This window comes from Pleurodeles waltl, chromosome 10 (genome assembly GCF_031143425.1).
Source record: "Pleurodeles waltl isolate 20211129_DDA chromosome 10, aPleWal1.hap1.20221129, whole genome shotgun sequence".
Lineage (NCBI taxonomy): Eukaryota > Metazoa > Chordata > Amphibia > Caudata > Salamandridae > Pleurodeles > Pleurodeles waltl.
The window spans coordinates 125,097,397-125,122,176 of record NC_090449.1 but is presented as its reverse complement, the minus strand read 5'-3'; the positions used below and the strand labels follow the sequence as shown (position 1 = coordinate 125,122,176).

Sequence of the window (24,780 nt, the reverse complement as noted above, 5' to 3'; positions counted from 1 at the left end):
AATTGGAGGAGAAAATAAAGCTCCCTTGACCAACCAGTTTTTTAAATATTGGAGCCGCAAACAATGGTTCCATGATCCCCTGTGAATTAAAAGTCCAGATATCACAAAATATGTTCTTCTTCATGCCTAACACACACTGTTTTGAACAGACTTAGACCAACCAGAGAAAACCATATTTCTGTTTCTCTTCTGCTACATTTGGTGAAATTCCTTTAAGCTATACTTTTCTGAATCGAAGGGCAAACAATACTATTGAGATCAGAAGGCAGAAAAGTAAATTTGGCCCCTCCTAATTCTTGGCCTCTGAAGAGCGAAGAGATGTTCGGGGGATTCTTGGTTCCTTGTGAAATAACTCATATTTCAAAGGGTAACAATATAAATGTTAATATTTCTTCATTCATTGTGAAATATAGAATTTCTATACCACTGCATTTTGTGCAGTAAAAGCATCCATTGCAGTCTCCTGGGACAAGAACACAATTCGGATGGGTGAAGACTTTGGAAGCACTGATTTTGTTTATGTATCATGTCCAGGGAGATGTGAATTGATGTTGAAATTGAAATTAAATTAAAAAAATATATTTCTATACAAGTAGCACCCACTTACAAGGTGGTGTGTTGCTCAGTTGTTTATGACTGTTTAATTAATAACAAATGAAATGTCAATAAAAATTATATATGTCCATATATATATATATATATATTTATAGGCACTTAAATAGCTAAAGTTACAGGGGTGTTATAGTTAACCCACATTTTAAACATAAAAAACATAGCAATTCAGCTATTATGATTAAAGTTATTTCAAGTAACTACGACTCGTGCCCTCTCGTAACTATAACTCGTGCTCCCACCATGCACAGTTATCTCATCAATAGTTTTACTGCAAATGTTACAGTAACATTGTCAATGGTGTTCTAAAAGATGTAATGAGTGCTGTAATATCTGTGGTAGTCAGCAGTTCCATGACCAAAGCACAAGTTATAGTTACCTTAGGGCATGAGTTATAAATACTTGAAATAACTCCAACTATGATAGCTGAAGTTCTATGGCTTTGTACATTTAAAATGTGAGCCTAACTAAAACGTCCCTTTAAATCCTGTTTTTTTTGTGAATTTCTATAATGTAAAGTAATCCTAATTATAAACGTTAATGCAACAACTTCCCATACTCACACTAAATCCGTAAATCACATTACCAGCCAAAAACCCACCCAAACCCCAAAAAGACGTTAAAACCCAAAAACTCATACCCACCCTAAACCCCTTAAGACCCAAAAACGTATACCGACCCTAATCCCTAATCCCTAAAAACCCATACCTACCTTAAATCCTAAAATTACCTTTGCAACCTAAAAACCCATACCCACCCTAAACCCTAAAAAACAACTTGCCATTCAAAACCCATGCCAACCCTAAACCCTAAAATTACCCTCACCGCTCAAAAACCCATACCCCCTAAACCCTAAAATTACCCTTGCTACCCACAAAGCCATACCCATCCTAAACTCTAAAAATTCCCTTGCCACCCAAAAAACCATACCCACCCTAAACCATAAAAATTCCCTTGCTACCTAAAAATCCATACTTACCCTTAACTATAAAATTACCCATGCCAACCTAAAACCCTCGCCCACCCTAAACCCTAAAAAACACACTTACTACGCAAAAATACCGTACCCACCCTAAACCCTATAAAGTAACTATAACTTGCACCTTATCCGTGCACTGCTCATTACACCAGATATTAAGCACACATGACAACTTTTATGACGACTATAAAAATATCAATTAGAAGTCAAATTTTTGAAGAAAAAACTGTGTATGGTGGGGGTGCTAGTCACAGTTACTCTAGGCTGCGAGTTATAGTTACTTGAAATAACTCTAACTATAGCTGCCAAATTTCTCAGGTGATGTGCAAGTCAATTCAGAACCTAACTATAATGTCATTGTAACCTTTGTTTTTAAAGTGAATTTCTATGTTTATTTTAAATTCTATTTTCTGACTATGATGTCACTGTAACCTTTGCTTTTTCAGTATATATATATATATATATATATATATATATATATATATATATATATATATATATATACACATATATAGTTAGTGTTGTAGAAAAGAAAATTAGGACACTTTAAATGAGTTCTCTTCACTTCAGCAGGAGCGGTCTGTCAGTTCATTCCATTGTGGTTCTACTGGGACCCCCAGAGTGTCCTAATGAACAACTGGAACACTGACAGCCTTATTTATGACAACAGTGTGACACGACTGAAGCTATCTAGATTGAATCAAACTGGTAAAATGTAAAACATTTAATTTAGAAAGGAACAAATATAAGGGGGTTCAATTTGTCATAGAAATTATGGTTAGTGCTGTAGAAAGAAAAATGAGGGCCCATTTTAAGGAAGTTCTCAAAGATCTTTCGCCACTATTTCATTAAAACATTCTGACATGAAGACTGAAACATGCACTTTCAACATCAGCAGCAGACTGCTAGTTAACTCCCTGGTGATCAACGGCTTACTACAGCATTCTAATGAGCAACTAGAGTGCTAACATTCTGAATTGATGCCAAAAGTTTGACACATCTGAACGCCATCTTGATGGAATCGAAGTTGAAAGCTGAAAACATTTTCTATTATTGAGGATGAGTAAATGAGAAGATCTGTGGGAGCCTCATAGCAAATAAGTCTCCGAAGACGGCCACCAAAGAAAAAGAACCCAAATGTAGTGCAAATATAACCCAAATGAGGCGCACGTATAGCTCTGTGACTAAAGTGTGTTTTTTAATTTCTTTGTTTTTTTTGCAGTTTTATTTAGCGCTTATTTGTTCCGAAGATACTGGAGTGCTTTACATGAGCACCAGTTACATTACACAAGGACACATTAATTTTGGTTTTAGACATTGGGAGAGTAAGTGATTTGCCCAGAATCACAGGATGTCGAGCTGATGCTGAAACTCAAATCTGGTTCCCCATTTGCAAAGTCTGCAGCTCTGGTCGTAATGCCACATCCTGTTCCCTATGTGACACAGACATTAAAGTGATCAACTGGATAAAAAACATAAAGATAGCAAATCATTTAAAAGTTCTTTGTCACTATTTGGAAACTCAGACCTTATGTCCTCATTTTAGATTTTTTGAGTACTAGCTATAATATCTATGGAAATAAAACCTTCCCATTTTTATAATTTCTAAAGGAAATGCTTTAGGTATTACAGTTTTCAGTACATCAAGATGGCCTCAGGAGTGGCACACTTTTGTAATAACTATAGAATGTTAGCAATCTAGTAGTTCATTGGAATACTGTGGGTAGGCAGCAGTCAGGTGCACAGACTTGGATAATTGAGGGCAGGGATTATGGTGCAGAGGCAACAAGTTGACCGCGATGGGCAGGCGGGAGGGCCAGTGGCATCACACCGGACCATGGAGGGAAGGGGAAAGCAAGGCAGGGGAACAAACCACCCATGCAGAAAAAGCAAGAGAGGCTGTGGCAATATAACAGACCATAGAGGGCAGAAGAAAGAGGCAGTGGCAGTACAACCATACATACCAACAGACCTAATTCAGGCATGAGGCTCCTGATGTTTACAAGCCTAAAAGGGCTTTATTTTATCCGTCTCCGGTCTAAAATGTCCTCTTTTTCAATGTAAGTCAATGAGGAAAATCAATTCCCCAGATTCTTTTTTCAAGTTCAAAATGTTGGCAAGTATCGTACATTGGATCACAGAGAGCAGGAGGGAGATGGGCAGGGGCATCAAACTGGCCTTACAGGACAGGTATCAGGGGTTGCAGCTGAACAATACACCACACAGGGCAAGCAAGATGGCAGTGCAGCACAACAGATGATGGAAAACAGTAGGGAGAGGACAGGGCCATGCTAATGGACTATAGAGGGGAAAGAGGCAAGGTCAGCAAGCCGGACAACCAGGAGGGACATTTGGAGCATAATGGATCATAAAGGGCAGGAGGGAGGGGGAAGGGGCCTGCAAATGGAAAATGGAGGGCAGGGGGCAAGGGGACAAGAGCAGCCAGCTGACCATAGAGGGCAGGCAGGATGAGCACTGGAAGCACAACACACCTTGGAGGGCAACAGTGAAACTTCTAATGGTATACATGCAGACAACAGAGGGAAGGTGGGAAGGGGTCAGGGGCAGCAAGCCGACCACACAATGCAGGTGGGAGGGGCAGTGGCAGTACAGAAGACCATGCATGGTAAGTGGGAGAGGTAGTTGCAGCACAACGGCCATGGTGGGCAGGAGGGCGTGGGCAGGGACATGTACCAAGGATCATGGAGGGGAGAAGGGAGGGGTATGGGCTGGATAGAGGCAAGAGTGGGCAGAGGAATGAGCTTCAGAACAGACAATGCAGGACAGGCGGAAGGAGCAGTTGCAGCACAACAGAGCATGGAGGGCAGAAGGGAGTGGCAGCAAAATGTACCATGGAGATCAGGAGGGAGGGGCTAAGAGCTAGGAGCACGGAATCCGGACAGAAACGGTAGAGGTGGCAGGGACAGGATGCACCTACCTGACCATGGCAGGCAGGGGGAGGGGCAGTTGCAGATCAACAGAACACTCAGAGTAGATAGGAGGAGCAGTGGCCGCTCTATGGAACATAGTGGATAAACAGAAGGGAGCAGGGGCATGTACACAGACATCGGACGGCAAGGGAAGGAGGGTAGAGGCAGCAAGCTAAGCGGAAAGGCTAAGCAGGAGAGCAATGATGGGGCATAGAATTGGGCAGCAAAGAGCAGAAGGAGTGGGCAGGGACATCAAGCTAAATGGAGTGCAGTAGCAGCATACTGGACTAGACAGGGCAGGATGGATGGGGCTGGCGTGGGTGCTGCACAATACCAGGCCAGGCCCTGTGTCCAGCCCCCTCGCCCGCTGACCTGTGTGCATTGCGATGGGCATCTTACTTAATGTTAAAAAACCCTAGAAATTCACTTAAAGAACCAAAGGTTTCAGGGACATTATAGGTAGGTTCAGATTTTATTCCCACAAAAGCACAGAAATTCAGCTGTTATAGTTAGAGTTATTTCAAGTAACTATAACTCGTGCCCTAAAGTAACTATAACTCACGCCTTTGCCATGCACTGCCAATTACCCCAGATATTACATCACTAATGGCCTCTTCTATGACATCATTGATAATATTATTGTACCATTTGCAGTAAAAGTATTGATGAGAAAACTGTGCATGGCGGGGGCGCGAGTTATAGTTTCCATACAGCATGAGTTATAGTTACTTGAAATAATAACTATAACTATAACAGGTGAATGTCTATGGTTTTGTGTGTCTTTAAATCTGAACACATCTATAATAATGTCCCTGTAACCTTTGGTTCTTTAGTGAATTTCTAAGGTTTTATTAATCTATTTCTTAACTATAACGTCCCTGGAACCTTTGTTTTTTTTAGTGAATATATATGTATATTTTATTGGTGCCCATATTAACTCGTTTAGGAAATGGATATTATGGGGGTCATTCTAACTCTGGCGGGCGGCGGAGGCCGCCCGCCAGAGTTCCCCCGACAGAACACCGCTCCGCAGTCTGAAGACCGCCGCAGTGATTCTGTGTTTCCCGCTGGGATGGCGGGCGACCGCCAGAAGGCCGCCCGCCAGCCCAGCGGGAAACCCCTTCCCACGAGGAAGCCGGCTCCGAATGGAGCCGGCGGAGTGGGAAGGTGCAACGGGTGCAGTTGCACCCGTCGCGAATTTCAGTGTCTGCTAAGCAGACACTGAAATTCTTTGTGGGGCCCTCTTACGGGGGCCCCTGCAGTGCCCATACCATTGGCATGGGCACTGCAGGGGCCCCCAGGGGCCCCACAACACCCCATACCGCCATCCTGTTCCTGGCGGGCGAACCGCCAGGAACAGGATGGCGGTATGGGGTGTCGGAATCCCCATGGCGGCGCAGCAAGCTGCGCCGCCATGGAGGATTCCTGAGGGCAGCGGAAAACCGGCGGGAGACCGCCGGTTTTCCCTTTCTGACCACGGCCAAACCGCCGCGGTCAGAATGCCCTTGAGAGCACCGCCAGCCTGTTGGCGGTGCTCTCGTGGTCGTTGACCCTGGCGGTCAATGACCGCCAGGGGCAGAATGACCCCCTATGTGTGATAGTCTTGTATATACTGTATGTCTGAAAGCTGCACAAGCCATCAAATGTTAAATTCTGACAATGTAATCCTCAAACATCCCTCTTCAACTAAGCCCCCTTCATGCCCTCTAGTATGCCATGTCTGGCAGATGATATATCTAGATTAATACTTAACCTCCTTCCAGCCTTACTAAATATATTCTTGCTCGTTGCAGAGTCTTTAAAGCGACGGGCCTTTAATCTGGATTTTTCAAACATACTGCTCTCAATGTCTCGATAGGATCTGTATTTCGTTTTTGTTCCCAAACCCCTTTGCTTCCAGCCACATTCAAGATGAACTCTGAAATTTGTATTCATCTTCTGTCGACTCTTTCAGTTTCCAGCAGCTACGGCGCAGCAGCTGGACTAAAACTGCAGTCACTCAGATATTTCTGACAATAGCATGATTCATATTTCTCTGACCACCGAATGCTTCATAAATTACTGACCCATAAAATGCTGCATACATTATTAACCAGCTCATATTTCATGTATTGTGATCCATGTCATGATCTATGCATTGCTAACCGTATCATGTACTGTGATCCGTGTCAAGCTCCATGCATTGGTAGCCAGGCCATTTGTCATATATTACTGTACATTCCATTCTCCATCCTTTACTGATCCTTTGCATGTTCCCGCTTTACTTATAATAGTACTCTGTGGGCCAGGGGCGCTAAAAGGCCACTACCATAGTGCCATATTTACAGGGTGACGCAAACTAGGTTTGCGCCACCTTGTAAACCCTTCGCGCCACGTCATGCATCATGTATGCAAAGGGGGGTATCTTCGTTAGAGGGTCGCTAAACATGGTGCAATGGAATCTACAAGATTCCATTGCGCCATTTCTAACATAATTTCTTAACTCCTGCTTATAGTGTTATAATGAGGCTCCCGTTGATTTTACTGGATTAGTATACTTTATTTTACAGTAATCTAGTATAGCATTACAATAGCGTAAAAATAAATGACGCTATTACCCCTAATATGCTTGACTTGATTTGTGGCAGGAAAAAATTGATTTACTTCACATGGTTAAACTTGCGATCATCAGGCAGACGCTGTAGACTTCACGAAAGTGACATACATTTTGTTACATCATTGGGACAGTGTCTATGGTGTAGCAGACATGCAGGTACTCTTGGATACAAGAGGATGGTCATGCAAGATCCGCCTTGAAACACTGCATAAAGGCCTTATTGTTTGAACTCTGGGATGTGAGCAACAGACAGCATTTAGACGTGTATTCATCCAATGATCAAGTCAAGTAAACCCTATTTCATCCAAAGAAGAGTAACTTCCGCTGGGGCAGATGAGGTTGACAGTGAGCCTTTCATTGTCATTGATCTTCTCTGCTGAGGCACTGCTCGTTCCTGACTTGGTAGGAACGCCATCAAGAGGAAGATAATTTGGAAAACATTTAGAGAAAGTATAAAGTCAGAAATCTTGCATACTCATTACTTAAAATGGGGTGTGCAAGACATCCACAAATACACACAATAGTCTATAAATGAGACACACAACTCAAATAGGAGATCCACACCAATTTATAAAAATAGCAAGTATCTTTATATATGTTTAGGCATTGTCAAAGTTTGACTCTTGCTCTAAGCAAGACTGCTGGTTTAAGGATGACAATAGTTAGGTTTGTAGGCGACTATGCTAGTCCTACAACACATTGCAACTGTCATCCCAACCCTCCCGGCTCACAAGCAATACCTCACCAAAAATCCAAACAGTAAAAGGTGGCAGCCTTTACGCATGGACGCAAGAGTGCGACATCTCAGGGAGTGTCATGGTTAAACAGAGATTACCCCTTTTTCATATAAACAACATGTCTCAATCAAACACAGCAATGAAGGAGCTATGCAGTAGGGTTTTAAATAGGTTTTATTAACAAGACTGCAATCTACAATAAGTTGCATGTGCTGCAATGGTTAGGATAATGAACAGTGCAAGAAGCAGAATTGTGAACACGAGAGTCATTAATACAAAGACCCACACCATCTTTCAATAACATGAAATGACATGAGATATGAAATATGTCCTAATACCCTAGCATGATGAACCTAACCCCTAACCTAAAGAGAGCTATGTGTGTTAAACCTAATCTGCCAGTACTATGTCCAGGAAAAGAGCCCCCCAACCCTCATTACCTTGGAATTAGGTCTCTGGGTCAGACTCTGTAGGGACATGAAGACTGGGTCAGCATCAAGGCGGTGGGCAGCATAGATAGCGTCAATGGCATCTGGTACGAATCCCTCTATCTGTCTGTGTAAGGTGCATTTATACTGATCTAATCGGACCCCTGACGTAGGTCTGTTCCCAAAAAATAGATAACAAGACATGCTCGGGTGGCAATTACATAAACAATTCCTTCGAAAGCCCAAAATGGAAAGTACCTAATGTGAATACCCTCATATTATCTATCTTTGGTGCTGATAGTGACACCTTAGCAGAGTGGCACTGATAGCATGAAAATAAAACATCACCCCAACTAAAAACAATGCAACAATGAAAATATATAATTAAATAATTGTGCTAAAACAGAGCAAGCTAAGTACAGTAAAAGTCACTGGGGGACAGGGGCACTAGTCTGCAAGCCAGAAAGCTAAGTTAACTCCTGCTTCCCATTAAAACAAGATAGGATTCACTTGAGCATCAGTGAAAAATCATTCAGGTAAATACATTTTTAAATTAGAATTATTTTCACTTTAAAAAATGGACACAGTGCAATTTCTGAGTTATGCAATATTATCCTATTGGAGGAAGTACTGCAAACAGGTAAAGTACAGAGACTAACAAGACAATTCTCGAGGAGTTAAGGTGAGTAGTGGGTAAAATCCCAGGCCGCACGAGCAGCACACCACCAGTGGCAGAGGTAGCGGCGGGGTGCAGGGTGCAAAACAGCATTGCGTGCCCAATGCGTTTCAATGGAGATCTGTCACTGTGAAAAGAGGTAGCAGGCTCTGGCCAGGAGGCCAGCCGAGATAAACCAACAGTGGAGGTCAGGCCTCACAATGCTGAGGCACAAGTAGGCACCTTCGGTCCTATTCTCCATGGCTCTAGGACGATGGGTGGGGAGTTGTCCTTGGGAGTTGGGTTTTCTTTACCGGGCTGGTCCCAGTGGAGGGGGGCTGCATGCAGAGGCTGCAGACTCCATTGGGGAGACCAGGAGGGGTGAAACCATGATGGACTCAGACTCTGGAGGGCTGGGGAACCTTGTTGGCACTGGTGGTCCACTTCAACTCGGGCCGGAGATGGCGGGTGCAGTGGTGACTTCAGGTGTTGGGTTTTTGCTATTCCAGAGGCTTCAGAGTCTCTTCTTTTGGAGTTTGCTGGAGAACAGGTCTGCTGTTAATGGGAGGTTTTGAGTCTTATTCGAAGGCATGCAGTTCTCCCAGGTTTCTGGTGTCACAGCTGCAGGACGAGTTGACTTTGGTACAGAGTTTTGAGGAGGGATGCAGACAGGCTGGCGGGGTTTGTACCAGGTTAGCTGCTGCTTTTCTCCTCTTCTGCATTTGCTGCTCTCTGGTCTTCTTGGTCTTCTTAGATCATCAGGATCTGCTTCTCTGGTGCCAGGGGCTCCCACTAAATACTGAATTTAGGGGTGTTAGGGGTGTGTAGGGTGTGGCCAGTCGGCTACTGACCTTTGGGGTCACTACAGCCTCTTTATGACATTTCCTCTGGGAAGTTGGCATAGCCCTCTCCCAGAATTCCTAGATATGCCATCTCACAGATGGGTACCTCTGAAAAATCATAATCACCTCAGCCTAGACCACCTTAAGGGTAGTACTAGCCTGGAGGTTGCACACCTACCTGACTAGCTAATTTTCCTGGCTGTCCAGGTGCCAAGTGGTCTCTGGATCGGTGGGGGGCGTCCTCTCTGTTGAGGGGAGCCCAATTTGCATTTCAAAGGTGGCAGCCCCTTGAGGCTTGCCACCTTAGGAAGGCTAATCAGCATGTCATCCTTTGGGATAGGATGTCACACTTACTCCCCGGACAGGCTTTTTTTCTGGGTCTCCTGAGAGCAGAAGGCTCTCACCCTAGGGGGCCAGAACCGTGTCTCAGGTGGCAGGCTGGCAGAAACCACTTAACGAGCACCCTAGAGGCTGATAGGTTTTCAGGGGTGCATGAATTGGTAAATCCAACACTGGCACCAGTGTGGGTTCACCAATACGAGATGTTTGATACCAAACATCCCTATCTTCAATGAAGCCATCATGTAGCTGGGAAACTCATATTGACTAGTGTCCAGCACATGCATTTAAAATGGCTTCCCTGGCCACTATGTAAGAGAATTGACAGAGACATAGCAGGGGCATATCTGCTCTTGCAGCTATGCCTTCACATGTAACATAATGCACCCTGCTTTAGAGCTGTAGGGATGACTTACATATATTGCATGCAGTGTGAGGGGACATGGCACACAGGCTGTGTGCCATGTTGTGTTTTCACTTTTGTCTGCACCAAGACATGCAGCCTGCAGTGGCAGCCTGTCACATGCATGGTGAGGGGTCCCTTAGGGTATAACAATTCATAGTGCAGCCCTTAGGGACCCTCTTTAGCACCTCAGGCCCTAGGTTCCAGGGGTACCATTTACTACTAGGTACTTACAGAAGGTGCTAAAGGATTTACCAATTGTACAGTATTGTGGGAAAGAATAGTGCCACTGGGGACGTGGTTAGCAGGGACCCAGTGCACTTCTGTCAAAGTTGCGTCAAAGAACCAGTCAAAAAGTGAGGTGCTACTGCAACAAATAACCCAGTTCCCTACACCAGGTCAAATAGAGGAGCCTTGAGATTTTTCCTAAACACTACCAGGGAAGGGGAGCCACAATGTCCTAATGCAAGGGAGCTCCAGATGACTGGGCTGTACAGACATGAAGCTACCACCTCTGGTTCTGCACTTATAACAGGAAATGTTAATCAGGGTGTACAGGACTTCGTGGTCCAGACGGAATAGGAGGAGAAACTCTGGGAACCTGGTACCCAATGCTAGATGATAAGGCATTTGTAGTTGATACAGGCTATTGCTGATCAAGGATATATATGTTTTTCAGTTTCAACTAAATCACCAAATGGCTTTATTTATTTGCCTGTTCTCCAAGGTTTGTGACCATCGCCAATTCAACAGGGGTGGCTGAAATATGATTTTCTTAAGCAAGGTTTGAAAAAGTTTATAAACTTCTCTCATAAATGTTGCAAAGTTATGTGAACTTTTCCTTGTGTCAAACCTAGTGAAAAAGAGTTTCTAGTAAAGAATTTTCACACAAAAAAAGCTTTATGTGAGAGAGTTCTCAGACTGAAAGTGGACTTTACTGAGGTTTTTCACTAAACATAATTTCAGCTGATTTTTTTCTTGAAATATACATTTTGGATGCTTTGAAAAACTGGCAGAGCTTGTGAGGTTTAATAAAAATCCCCAACACCCTGAAGTAGAAACTTTGTGCACCCCTATAATGCAAGCAACAATGCTGTTCCCAGTGCTTTAGGCAGGTATCAGTTAGATTTATTTAAGGGTCAATTTGTACATGTAATAACAAAAAGGGGGGAACAAAGTAACTGGTATCCTCCATCAAGTGCTAGATGGATCTAAAGGTGAAAGTTCTTGTATATACCGCCAGAAGTTTCTCATATGTTTGGAGACTTCAGTTGTAGATGGAGTGAAAATGGATCTTCATAGAGTTAATTGATCCTCAAATGATTTGTTAGTAAAAATTCTAACGACAAAGATGATCCACACTGGGGGAATCCTCAAAGCAATCAATGCGTGCCATTTAATATAAAACTATTTAAAAAAAACATTGTAGGACTTGGCTTATCCAAAAGAACCTACTTAAATTGTAAAGGATACAATAAACTTGCACTCTGTGTGTTGAAGCAGATAATTCATTAGCACCATCTTTGGTAACTGTGCACTTAAGAAACTGACTTACGATAACATAACATTGGCTTCTGCAAACATTTCGTCAGGAACTGGCAGTATTTACCAATGTCTTTGACATTTAGTATATGTAAAAAACATGAAATAAATCATGGGCGGGATTAAAGGTTGCGAGCATGTTATGAAATTTAGACATTTACCAGGCTGCCATGAGATTTCACAAACGTCACATCCATCTTTTTCCACTTCACATTTTGACCATTCATTGCACTGAAGAGTCAATTCCGATGTTGCTTGTCTGGTAGCACCACAGAACTCTCCTACTGGAGTCGCCATGTTACATTGCATGTGATATGCAGATCACAGTTAATGAGCAGCCTCTGCCCTTGCTCTTCTTCCAATGGTGCCTCCTCCAAATGGTACCTTGTCTTAAGATCTCTTTGGTTCATTTCAAACTAAGCGTTGTCTGACGTCCTCTGCCTTGCTACACATAAAGAATTTCCGAGAGGAAACAATGATAATCAGGGGGTCATTTAGAGTTGGTGAAGTGGTAAAACTGCCACTGCCATTAATTGGCGATTCATCTACCCCGCGACACTCGCAGTTCCCGTGCCTCATTCAGAGGTGGGGCGTGGGGCGTGCAGGTTTCCACTGGTGGAACCAAAGCTAGCTCCACTAGAGGAAACCAACAGGTGACACATCTGTTATAGGGCTGCCAGATCGTGTTGATGGTTCTACCACTGTCTTTAGGACAGGGTGACCTTTGTTAAATTTCTCTGATCAAGGCTGCCATGCAGACATGACTGTCCCTGAGTCCCACACAGGGAAATCAAACAATGACTCACAATATGCAGGGACAAATGTATCTGTTAATCGGGGCTGTTGAGTTTGTGTTTTTCAAAAACATACACCAGCTTGGCAAGCTATTCTACCTTCAGGGCAGCCTCCATAATTGTGGTTGTTCTGAAGGCAGTGAGATATCCGCAGGCTGTCCTCCGTCAGGGGCTCAGTGGAGTCCTTGCCACAGCCTCTAATGACCTTCCAGGCTGACAAGCCACCTGGCAAACTCTAAATGAGCCTCTAAGACTTTTGTTAGCATTGAGGTCTGGTAAGTTATTTCAGAGTAATTGCATATTTTCTGTACAACACTTTGCCTATTAAATATTCTTCACACTCAGAAGAAATTATAATGATTCTTTGTGATACATTATTTGATAAAACAGTGTAAACAAATCCAAAAGACGCAGCATAGGAGTATCCACCAACTGGGCTCAAAAGCTTATATTTGCAGAGATTTAAAACATATTTATTCTCACATTGAGTAAATTTAAATGAAGAACTATTGTGGCAGAATGTCAGGAGTCTGCTGTTGTGGGAGTGAGATTGTGGCACTGATCTCTGCTACGAATCCAGCACCCGTGCCTGAATGAAGTAATTTACACATTCGCTCTCACCCCAGGGAAAATTGGTTGAAAGAGGAGAGAGCGAGAGAAAAACACTGGAGTTGGTTCCATCGGTCTGGCTATATACCAGTGCACCCTTCCCACGTCCCAGGTCTTTGCCATGGTTTCTCAAGAGTGGCACTCTTAAATAAAGCACATATAACATATATTAAGATATTGTCACAAATATGTGAGCTTGTTGGTAACTACATAGCAACAATGAACACTTACCTAATGCTCCAATTGCGGGGTCGTTGACAACCCCAGAGAATAGCAGAAACCGTGCAAGGCTCAGATTTTGTGAATAAGCAAAAAATAATAAATATACTTAGAAGAGTTAACATTACTCTAACATCCAAGTTACCCTTGTGAATCGATCCGATGATGCTGATGGGTCCAGTAACTCCTGCTAAAGGATTTAAAGGATAAAGGATGGATCTGCCTTTTGCGTAATTATACTAAAATTCATGTAATTTTCCTGAAATCTCACAAATTATACAGCAAATTAGGCACATTTCACACACACCTATCAATGATGTGGTTTTTGATACCGGGCATTCACTAACACAATGAATTTAATCAAAGTCTTGACCAAATAATCGTCTCATACCGATACTTCTCACATTTCATGACTATAAACGAGTTCTCGAAAATTTGGAAAAGTGGTGGTCTGCGAGAAAACGCTCTATGGGCCAGATGTATCAAGATTCCAGTTAGCGATTCTCAAATAGCAATTTTTAAGAAATCGCTATTTAAGAAATGCAAAAAGCGATGTATCAAAATTGAAAGTCACTAATAGAGATTTCTTAAAATTCACAAACGTAATTTGCGAGATGCAAATACCGAATCAGTTAAAAAAAACTGCGATTCAGTAACTGAAAATCGCAAATAGCGAAAACTGCAAACTGGAACAGCCTGATGACATCACAACCAGGAAGTGAGTCAGCCCATGCTGTTTCCAGGAGCCACACCCACAGGAGCAGGGAGAGAGACACAGCCCAGCACCAGGGAGGCAGCACTGTGAGAAAGCCAGGACATGGCCAAGGCTGGAAATGGGAAGGAGAAGGGAGACAGAAAGAGGAAGCTCAAATTCAGTGAGTAAGAATTGGAGGTGCTCACTGAGGAGGTTGTTAGGAACCATGACAGACTATTTGGAAAGAACTCACTCCAAGTACCTGAGAGTGAGAAGCGGAAACTCTGGTCTGACATCCAGACACAAATATGCGCAGTGGGTGTTGCGCAGCACTCTGTGAAGGAAATACGCAAGCAATGGTATGACTTGCGTTCCCGTGCCAAGGAAAGGGTGGCCAGCAGTATAAAGGAGGCAAGGAGCACCGGAGGCAGACTATCCACCCAGACACCGTCCACCCCCATGGGAGACCTGGTGGAGTCCACACTGCTTCCAGAAGCTGTCAGTGGCGTTACTGACATTGACACCTCAGGGACACCCAGCACCAGCAAAGGTAAGGCCATTAATTATGTGTATCCCCATATGTGCATGTACAAATGCCCCTTAGAAAATAGATATTAGCTTGATGCACAGTGAAAAGTAGTCCATGTCACATCTTACATACAACACAACTATGCCTTGTGGGAGTGGTAGTACACAACCCTAAGGTGAATACACCACATAAATAGCAAGATAGTGGTCAGCCGGATAGAGAAACACCACAAATGACTTATAGTGACATGATTTACTTGCACATTTAAAGCAACAACACGACATTCTGTGAAAAATGCAAAAATTCACATGCTGCACATTCTCCTTGCAGATTCCCCAGGCTCTGCTACAGAAAAAGTGGGGAACCAGAAACACAGCCACAGTCTGACTCAAATACCAGTGTTTCCTACAGTATTGCACCTACTAGACGCAGGGCAAGGGTGTTACCACTCCCAGAGTATAACCTGGACTCAGGTGAGATGCCAAAAGACGAACCCACAACACCACCAGAGGCTAGTCCCAAAGGAAGACAGCAGTCCCTGCGCCAGCGACAGTGGCAGTCAACTCCCTTTAGAAGGCGCCAGACAGTGCACAGATGAAGGAGAGGGCCCATCAATCTTTGGCGGCCTTGAAGCTTCCATCCTGAAGGTGCAGCGCCTGCAATGCAAACACATGAGGTCAATGCACAGTTTGTGTCTCACAATTACAATACGGGATTACTACATGTGCAGTTGGAGATTCTGATAGAGGGACAGCAAACAGCAGCTGAAAACACCAAGGAGTTGACACACGCCATTGGGGAACTCTGCACTGAGATACGGCAGGAGCACATCAGCCAGTGCAAGCGCCATCACCAATTCGTGGGAAGGTTTGATAGCTTCTGTAGATCCGTCAATCAGCTTGCAAGTTCAACAGCCTCGATATCACGGCATGCCATGGCCACACAGGTGGAGATGGCACATTGCAGTTGGGACGTTGCACTGGGATTGGTGCAAATAACCAACGTACTGGATGCAATGCAAACAGCACGCAGTGCCACAACCAGCGAACTGGGTGTTGGGGATAGTGAGGAGTCCTCTAGCCTCAGCAGTCTGACAGTCCCTGTGATTTATCCGAGGCGTCACAGTGCCAGACACAGTACTGCCCGTGAACCTGCTACAAGAGGTGCCAGCGAGGGCACTAAGCACTCAAGTGGAGAGCGTGGACGTAAGAAGTGATGTTGAAGGCTACAGGGGACTACCTAAACATGTAGAAATTTACACATGTTACACTTTGATGCTAATAGTGTGACACTGTTAATCGTTCATGTCTGCCTATTGTGCATAGCTATGTCCTATTGGCACGTTTGTTACCTGAAGTCACGGTAATAAAGATGCTAACTACAGAAATACATATTATTGGAGTGGAGTTGTCATTACTTACATCAAAAATGGTTGCACGCGATGTCAGCATGTCTTTGCCTGCCCTCTGCTGCACTTCTCCTGTCTGCTGGTTGAAGGGGTGGTAAGGGATCATCATCCTCATCTGAGTCCGACTCCGTGAGTTCCACTGGTACGCCCCTGGTGGTTGCTATGTTGTGCAAGATAGCACATGTGGCCACAATTTTGCATGTCGTCTCTGGGCTGTACTGTAGTGCACCTCCACTCTTATGGATGTACCTGAATCGGCTCTTCAGCAGCCCGAAAGTGCGCTCCACCACATTGCGGGTTGCCCTGCGTGCAGCAATGTACCTCCTCTCTGCTAGAGTTGCAGGGCTCAGATAGGGCGTCAGCATATAGTGTGCACAGGGTAGGCACTGTCTCCTGAATGCACAGAGAGTAAAATGAGTACTTGTGATATCTGACGTCACACTTACATCAATGAAACATTGTAAACTATCAAATTACCTCGTAGATATCCTTCACCAAACTCCCCAGCTAGCAGTCTTGTGTAAATCCCGCTGTGGCGAAAGATGTACGAGTCATGTGTGCTCCCTGGCCACGAGATCGGTAATGATGTAGGAGGCATTGCATATCACCTGTATGTTCATAGAATGATTGTTTTTACGGTTGTGATACACAAACTCGCTGGCCGATGGTGGACAGATTGCTACATGTGTCCCATCGATGGCACCTAGGACATGTGGGAACTGTGCTATCTGGTGGAAATATATTTTAGTTTGTTGTAATGCCTGTGGGGTGTTGGAGAATCTTATGTACAGTTATATTCTGCTCAGCATGGCATTGAGGAATGCGTTGAAAAATCTACAGAGGGCACTCTGTGATACCCCTCTAGCTGCTGCTATGACCCCTAGATAGCTCCCTGAGGCTAGTAGGTGCAGGGAGCATGATTCCTGCACATGGGTGGGTATGTTATTGGTCCTGTGTGTTGTGCGCTGCAGCATGGGTTGTAGCTAAACTATCAGGTCAAGTATCATGGCTGAGCTTAACCTGTACTTCTCATAAATTTCCTCCTCAGTCTGGTCAAAAAGGGTTATGCGCACTCTGAAAATGTGCTCCTGTCTCCTCCTCCCTCTCCTCAAACCTGCCAAGATCCTCATTCTTCTCGCCATGATGTAGAGTGCAGCCACTGTGGAAGAGCGGCTGAGGCATTCTGGGTCTCTTTATATAGGTTGCACCTGGTTACCACCTGATTTCAATTTGTGGTAAATTGCATGTGCAAAGGGCCATTCTGCTGATATTCTCATTTTGGGATTTTTTGATGCATCGCATTGCGAATTGGTTTTTGCATGTCCCAATCAGCCTATCGCAAATAGAGTCCCGATTTGAAGATCGCTATCTGTGAATTGCTAATCGATGTCGCAATTTGCATTTCACAATTAGCGATTTGGTCATTCATGTCGCTATTTGCGATGCGCTATTTGCAACACGCAAATTCATGTCTCATTCGCAAAAAAACGCTATTTTAGCGATTTCTTATTTTTGCACTGCGAATGCCTTTTATACAACGTGAAAGGCATTTTTAGGGTCGAGACTGCGGTGCATGCGCTCGTGCATGCGTATCGCAGCGTGACGCTATTGTATTTAGAAAAAGGGCTCGGAGCCCTGTCAACTTCACGTCAGTGATTTTTATTGGTTCGTGGGCTTGCCTAATAAAATCTGCTGGCTTTCATTAGTCGAAGGCAAGCATACGTCATGCCTTTTCCAGTGGCTAGCCGTCCTCGAGCGCAGCGACCAAGTACAGAAAGCATGCAAGGCTCGCTGTTTTCCATCGGGCTCGTGGACTTCTTTTTCTCTAATTTACGAGCGCGATCTCGCTTGGCAGAAGTCGAGCGCTTTACTTAGTTAACTTCACTTTTTCGGGTTGTGTACATAAATACACTTTTGCCCGATAGGTGAAAAGTCAGGTTAGGAGTTTACAACGCGATCAGCTCTAACATGAGCAAACGCAAGACCCGTTGCATTGCAAATGCTTGTTGCATTTGCAAACGGCTGATTTTTGCAATTCGCACTGTTTGAGAATGCAAAATTGCTTGATACATCTGGCCCTAAATCTTCTATAATTCCTAAAATGTGATGATAAAGGTGATATATATGCTTTGTTTTTTAGTTCCCCCAAAAAAGGAACGATTTTGTGTTTTAGTAGTGTTTTAACTAATATATATATGTTTCCTGGGAAAGTGAAAGCCATTCAAACTTTATTTCAGTAATAAGTGCAAGTCCACTCACAGGTTCCTAAAGGAATGGCCGTATGTCGCTAGAATAGGCGTGCCCCAGCCAGACTAAATGGTACGAATTTAATCTTGTTCATATTATATTTAGAAACTTCATAAGTCACCCAAATCTTCTGAAAAGAAACAAAAAGCTGGTACAGTGGTAAAGCCGGATTGTGCTTGCATGCATCCTTACATGCACACAAAAAACACATACACACACCTTAGACAAAGTTGCCAACTAAACCCTTCATGGGTCAGCGGGGCACACACTTCTATAAGAAGAAGTGGGTACACTTGCCAAGTCGAATTGGCAGTTTAAAACTGCACACGCAGACACTGCAGTGGCAGGTCTGAGCCATGTGTACAGGGCTACATATGTGGATGGCACAACCAGTGCTTCAGGCCCACTAGTAGCATTTGATTTACAGGCCCTGGGCACCTCTAGTGCACTTGTATTAGGGACTTACCAGTAAATCAAATATGCCAATCATGAAAAGTCAATTACACATATATTTTACATAGTAGCACTTGCACTTCAGCACTGGATAGCAGTGGTAGAGTGCCCAGAGTAACAAGAACAGCAAAAACAGAGTCCAGCACACATCAACAACCTGGGAAACAGAGGCAAAATGTTAGGGGAGACCGCATCAAGGATGCCATGGCTAACACCTGCATATGTCCAGTGTGCAGTGCTTGATTTGTTTAAAAAATATATGTGCTGTGTATTTTCTTCATAGTAGTCCACTGCCGGCACTTTCAGGGCCAGACTGGGACTCCAAAGCAGCCATGGCAAATCTTGGCAAACCATCCATTTTTCATTATATATTCAATAGTATTCGTTTTTAAAGCATAGTAAAAGATGATCTTACATTACAACAGAATACTGCAATTTTTACTGGGGTATCTTCAACAATTTCCTAACCATCACCCTCTAACACTGCCTCTCATCTCTCCATAGCCCCTTTCTCACATGTATTTCATGTGTTGTATATCGCCTCTCTTAGGCCCATATTTATACTTTTTTAGCGCTGCATTTGCGTCATTTTTTGATGCAAAATTGGCACAAAAAATGAAGCAAATGCGGCACTAAAAAAGTGTAAATATGGGCCTTACCATCTTAGAATGTTAGAGCACTTTAAAACACACACATATGCAGAGACTCATATGTGTGTAAATCAGTGTTTTGTAAATGTTACATACCATACTAGTAGGCATTTTTCAAGAATGCCTGTTCTGGGTAAACTCAGGATTCAGAACTTAACCCAGTGGTTAGGGTTGACTTTACTGATAACACTTTATTTCTACCCAAACAAACTCTAGAAAAATTAGGGTTTGCATGCAATTCTTTGATGGCATTTCATAGCTCACTGAGCTAGATTATTATTGTAATTTATGACTTGCACGTAACTAAAGAACCTCTGTGACTAAAGCAGTATCCCACTGAGCATTTAACATACTGTACTTGAAACTGTATAGTACTTGTTCTTCTGAGCAGGCATATTAGCCCTCTGGGCTACCTTAGATGATTCAAAACTGCCACTACACAAAACCCCAATATCACCTCAGCAGGTACTTTAATTAGTGGAGTTTTATTGTTGTCTAAAAACTTTTGGACATGCAAGGGGGCCGATGCCCGGTACGGCCAGTCAGGCCTTGGCTACTTTGCCGGATACAAAGGCTCTCATTTCCACTACGGGCTTCCTTCTGGCACCATCCTACACTTCCAGTCTTTTTATATAATTCTCAAGTTCTCTTCCTCACCACTTTGCCTCAATTTTCCTGTGTTCTCTTCATCCTCTTTTCTGCCTTTCTCTCGCTCTAGTTCTGGGTCAGAGTCTGACGATGAAAGGCCAGTCTTCAAACACTGAGTGCTACTGCCCACCACCTTCAACCACCACCACAAGCACTGACCGCTGGCATGTCTTGGGGATTGAGGGGACAAATGGGACCTGTGCACATGTGCATTGCTTGGCCTCCGTCACTGCAGCTGTTGAAGGAACCAACCTTGCCCTCACACTAATGTGCACAAGTACATTTCCCTCCAAAACATGAATTGTTTGAGGCAATACCGGCTAACATAATTAGTACTGCTTACATGTTTAAATATTATTTCATGTGTATGTGTATATATGTTTGTAGTAAGATATATGCGGAGATACGTAGTAGCACATGTGTGCAGTTCTAGATGGGCTCACCAGTTTCATGTTCCCCTCCTAAAATCACTCCTAAAGACGCCATGGGCACTGAGTGTATTTAATCTGGGGCAATATTTCATTTGCACACATGCTGTGTATTAATGATGCTTCTTGGGGCTGTGCTAGTCAAAAGCAGAAAACAGCCTCAGCGCGGCTCCAACCACGCTGTGCATTTACAACGCGGCCCGAACCACGAATGAGTCTAGACGACGCATTCCTTAGTCACCCAAGTCATTAATTACAACGACTTGCCTTAGGGAAAGCGTTGTTTTACTGGTGGTGGTCTTTTAGTCCAACAAGAGCTTGTACCTGATTTTGATGTTGCACATATTCTCAAAGATGTAGTACAGCTGAAAAAAAACACTTTAGAAAAATAAATAGCATTTCTTCCTCACTTTCGTCTGCAGCTGTCCGGGAGCATGAAGACGACAGGGTCGAAGTCAGCAGCAGCCGCAGGGACACCGCCTCCTCCCACACAGTGTCGGTCAATAACTCCGTGGCCTCGGACGGCAGCGCGGAAGTCACCAAGTGTGTAAGTGTCCTTCCGGTTCTTGCAGACGCTGCCTGCGGCCAAGGTCGCGGTGTCAATTGGGCCCAGGGGCTGATGTAAAGCGAAAGAGAAGTTTGAATTGGAGAAGGCAGGCTGCTCTCAGGCTATCAGCTCAGATGCTGAAAGACCTGGGCTTTGCCCTATTTCTGAGAATGTTTGCCTGCGCGAGAACAGGGAAAACATTTGAACCCCAGACTTAGCCCTGGCTTTGGCATCTGAACAACTGATTCGGTTGTTTACGCCAGTTCTCAATATGCATCGACCAACGTAGGCGTAATGACGCACTCACTGTCTTGCTACATCGCATTAGGAGGGCTCAGTTGCTCATTATTTTGTGACCTATGGGATCCTGGATTTAGAGGCTTGCTGACCTCTTATTCTATGCCCTTGGATGTCTCACAAGAGGGACCCGACCTTAAATTGCTCCTTTCTGTCTAGTGCTCCAAGATATGGACGGCCGATATGTGTTTGTAAGTTTCTCCAAAACCTCTTTTCACGTTTCACTAAAAAGATGTTGAAAAGATTAATACTCATTATCATCTTCATCCCTGAAGTCTTGTGGCATTCAGGAGACTTGTCTTCCTTTGATGAAAGAGGCGCATTAGCCACTTTTTATTACCTAAAAGCAGTGAATGGAATGTGTGATTCTGCACAGGGTGCACAATTGCATAGGCGCGGAAGCTGGCAGAGTGCCTGCTCTAGTTCCATGGTGGCTAGGGATGTCTAAAGACCTCTAGGAGTGAAGACTGTGCAGATCCTGGCACACACAATGATGCAGCAGCTGGCACTTGGCGAAGCTTGCTCTTAGGGGCATCAACAGTTGAATGGTAAAATATACAACGCAGGCAATTATTTTATAGAGGTTGGTGCAGGCACTCATAGAATCAGTGTGAGGCAAAAAACAATGCATCGGTTCGCAAGCCATTGATAGCCCACAGGAGCCAGCAGGTCTTTATGATGGCTTCTAAATTGACGCTGTTTTTTGCTTCATATTGTACAATACAGACGTCTGTGGGGCTGTCTGACAAAAGTATTCATGAGTCTAGGAAACCTTACTAGAGGAGTATTCTTTTACATACTGTTAAATGCATCCTTGACTCGGTCCTCCAATGTTGAACTCTCAGTTAAAGTGCAAAGAGGTCAAATTCCTTTCTTCTGGTACTAGTTATATACGAATATTCCCTTTATATTCCCATTTTGTTCTGCTTCTAAATGTTTTGGACCTGATTGACATAGGCATGTAAGAGCAGTGTGTAATTTGAGTTGGTGGGGCCATTGGCACTTATTTTGGGGGACTTGCATTTATTTTTCTGCATCAATGGTTTACCAAGTGCAAGAAAGGGAAAAACACACGGATTGGGAAGACAGGGAAAGGGAAAGACAGCAAACCCATCACAAACAGAGAAAACAGGAGTCCACAGGAGTGAGATAAAAGGGCGGGTAGTGTTGGTAGTGGATTAAAGAGGTATGAGATGGGTTTAAGGCTTCCTGCCGTGGTATTTGGTGCATCAACATTTACTTGCATGGGCTGCAGGCTTCTGAGAAAAGCTTCAGGCATCGGCACTCTTTCTTTCACAAATTAAACACTGTCTAAGAGTACTACTCCAACTTGCCTTTGTGGCTAGGCTCTCAATTTTCCTAATACATTGATATATTATTTATTTTCATGCAGTCTGCAAAAAGCCGTAACATCAGCGTCAGGTCTACAAAACCGGAGCCACCAGGAAGTGATTCTATTCTTCGGCGTCACATCGAATACGCCACTCCATGCAGGTAAGACACCTCAAAAGGAACAGAGCATCTAAATCACAGGTATGCCTTTTATGTGAGCCTTATCAGAAGGGCATCCTCTCCTCAAGGTTCAACTGTAAGTAGCTTGTAAACAAGAGAGCAAAGCCATTATTCTGTTCAAAGACTGTGAAAAATGCTTCTCGATGAAGCCAGAGTCTCTAAAATGATTGGGTGATCAATGGACTGCACTGGTCTCAATTAATACGGTATTGTAATGTATTGTTTTGTACTGATATTTGTATAGTTCTTTCAATTCCCCTTTTCGAGGCCTGACATGGATTCTCTGTACTATGCGTGCATTACTTATATAGCACTTCATATCCCGTATGAAGTAATTAAGTATTCCAGTTTCTACTGTATCCATGGCACTTTTCATAGCCCATGGTTGAGAGAGTGTTGTTTGTGCAACCTTGGTCTTGCCGGAGTAGGAGCAGTGGACCCCGAACTGCCAGGTCACCTATCAGATTGTTTGCTTTAATGGGTGTGAAAGATGTGCTCATAACAAGTACTTGTAATTTTCACAACTATCTCAGTTCTCAAAGCTGTGTGCAAATATTGTTTTATGAGCATAAAAAACGTTTTGCTGTTCACAAAATGTGTTTTACACTTGTAACAATGTGGTTGTGTGAGGAAATCTGCTGAGGCTGGGGAGTAAATGTTCCAGTACTACCCGAATAGCACTATATATGGGAATCAATAGCTTTATGGGTATCCTTACCAACATCTTCCTAGTTACAGACCAGTGGTTCAACCCCTTAGGCCTCCATCAATGTCTGTCTTGCTCTTGCCAAGTTTTGGAACTTCACCCTCATTCAGCTGTGTTGTGTACCACATGCTGGGCTGGTGGCAAAATGTCTCATAGTGGAAGAGTAAGGTGAGCACTAAAAACTAACTTTAGTAACTTGCAGCCACTATAAGCTCTTGGCCTTTTTTATCTCTGCCATGATTCACTGTATAGATCTGCTTCCTCATGCAATTAGAATGGACAATATTCTACAATACTGTAACACCTCTAATTGTGGTGAAATACATGAGTGCTTCAGTCCCTGCATTCAAGTTTGTCACTTGATGTAGCTATTGCTAACAATATGCACAACATGTGAAGTTGCATTATACATATCCATCAAAATGATCACATGACTCCCTGTGCCTTTGGGTATTTTTCAGATACTGAACACATATTTTTACTACAGGCAGTGGTTGGCCTCTGCTTCTGCACTGAACCGCCATAGGTTCTGCTAGTTACTAATTGGGTTTTGACTTCTAAACAGTTTTCCTATAAGATGCTTTGGATTGAATTTCCTTAGTTTTGCTGTACCTTGTTCTTGACTCACAAACACTTCTCATGTAAGTCACCTTCATTATGAATCTCGCTTGAGTATACTTGTCTACACTTCAAAGACCTTCTGCTAGGGTGTCAACATTGCAAAATCCAAAAGAAGCTTGAACCATCTCTTTAGTTTATGTTTACTTTATTGGTAAATCTATGTCCACACTATGGGATTCCTTCGTCCAACAGTATATGACATCCGAGAGTACAACTTAGGGGCGTGTCTGTTTTTTTCTCATTCACTTCCATTGTGGGGCTGCATCAAATACCATAAGTAGGGTTCCAAGTTTTAGAACATTTCATTTTCAACTTTTTTTCTATACTTACACATATATTTTTATCATACCATCTG

The 24,780-nt window shown here is 43.5% G+C and overlaps 1 protein-coding gene across 2 annotated transcripts in view; it reads left to right on the top strand.

Annotated features, from left to right (window-relative positions):
• CARD11 (caspase recruitment domain family member 11) overlaps positions 1-24,780 on the top strand; it is a 538,982-nt gene that overhangs the window by 352,886 nt on the left and 161,316 nt on the right. For both annotated transcript variants that reach the window (XM_069209962.1, XM_069209961.1), the window contains exons 11-12: positions 21,165-21,289; positions 22,980-23,080. In XM_069209962.1, coding sequence (XP_069066063.1) covers positions 21,165-21,289; positions 22,980-23,080 — 226 coding nt within the window. The remainder of the gene's footprint in view (positions 1-21,164; positions 21,290-22,979; positions 23,081-24,780) is intronic.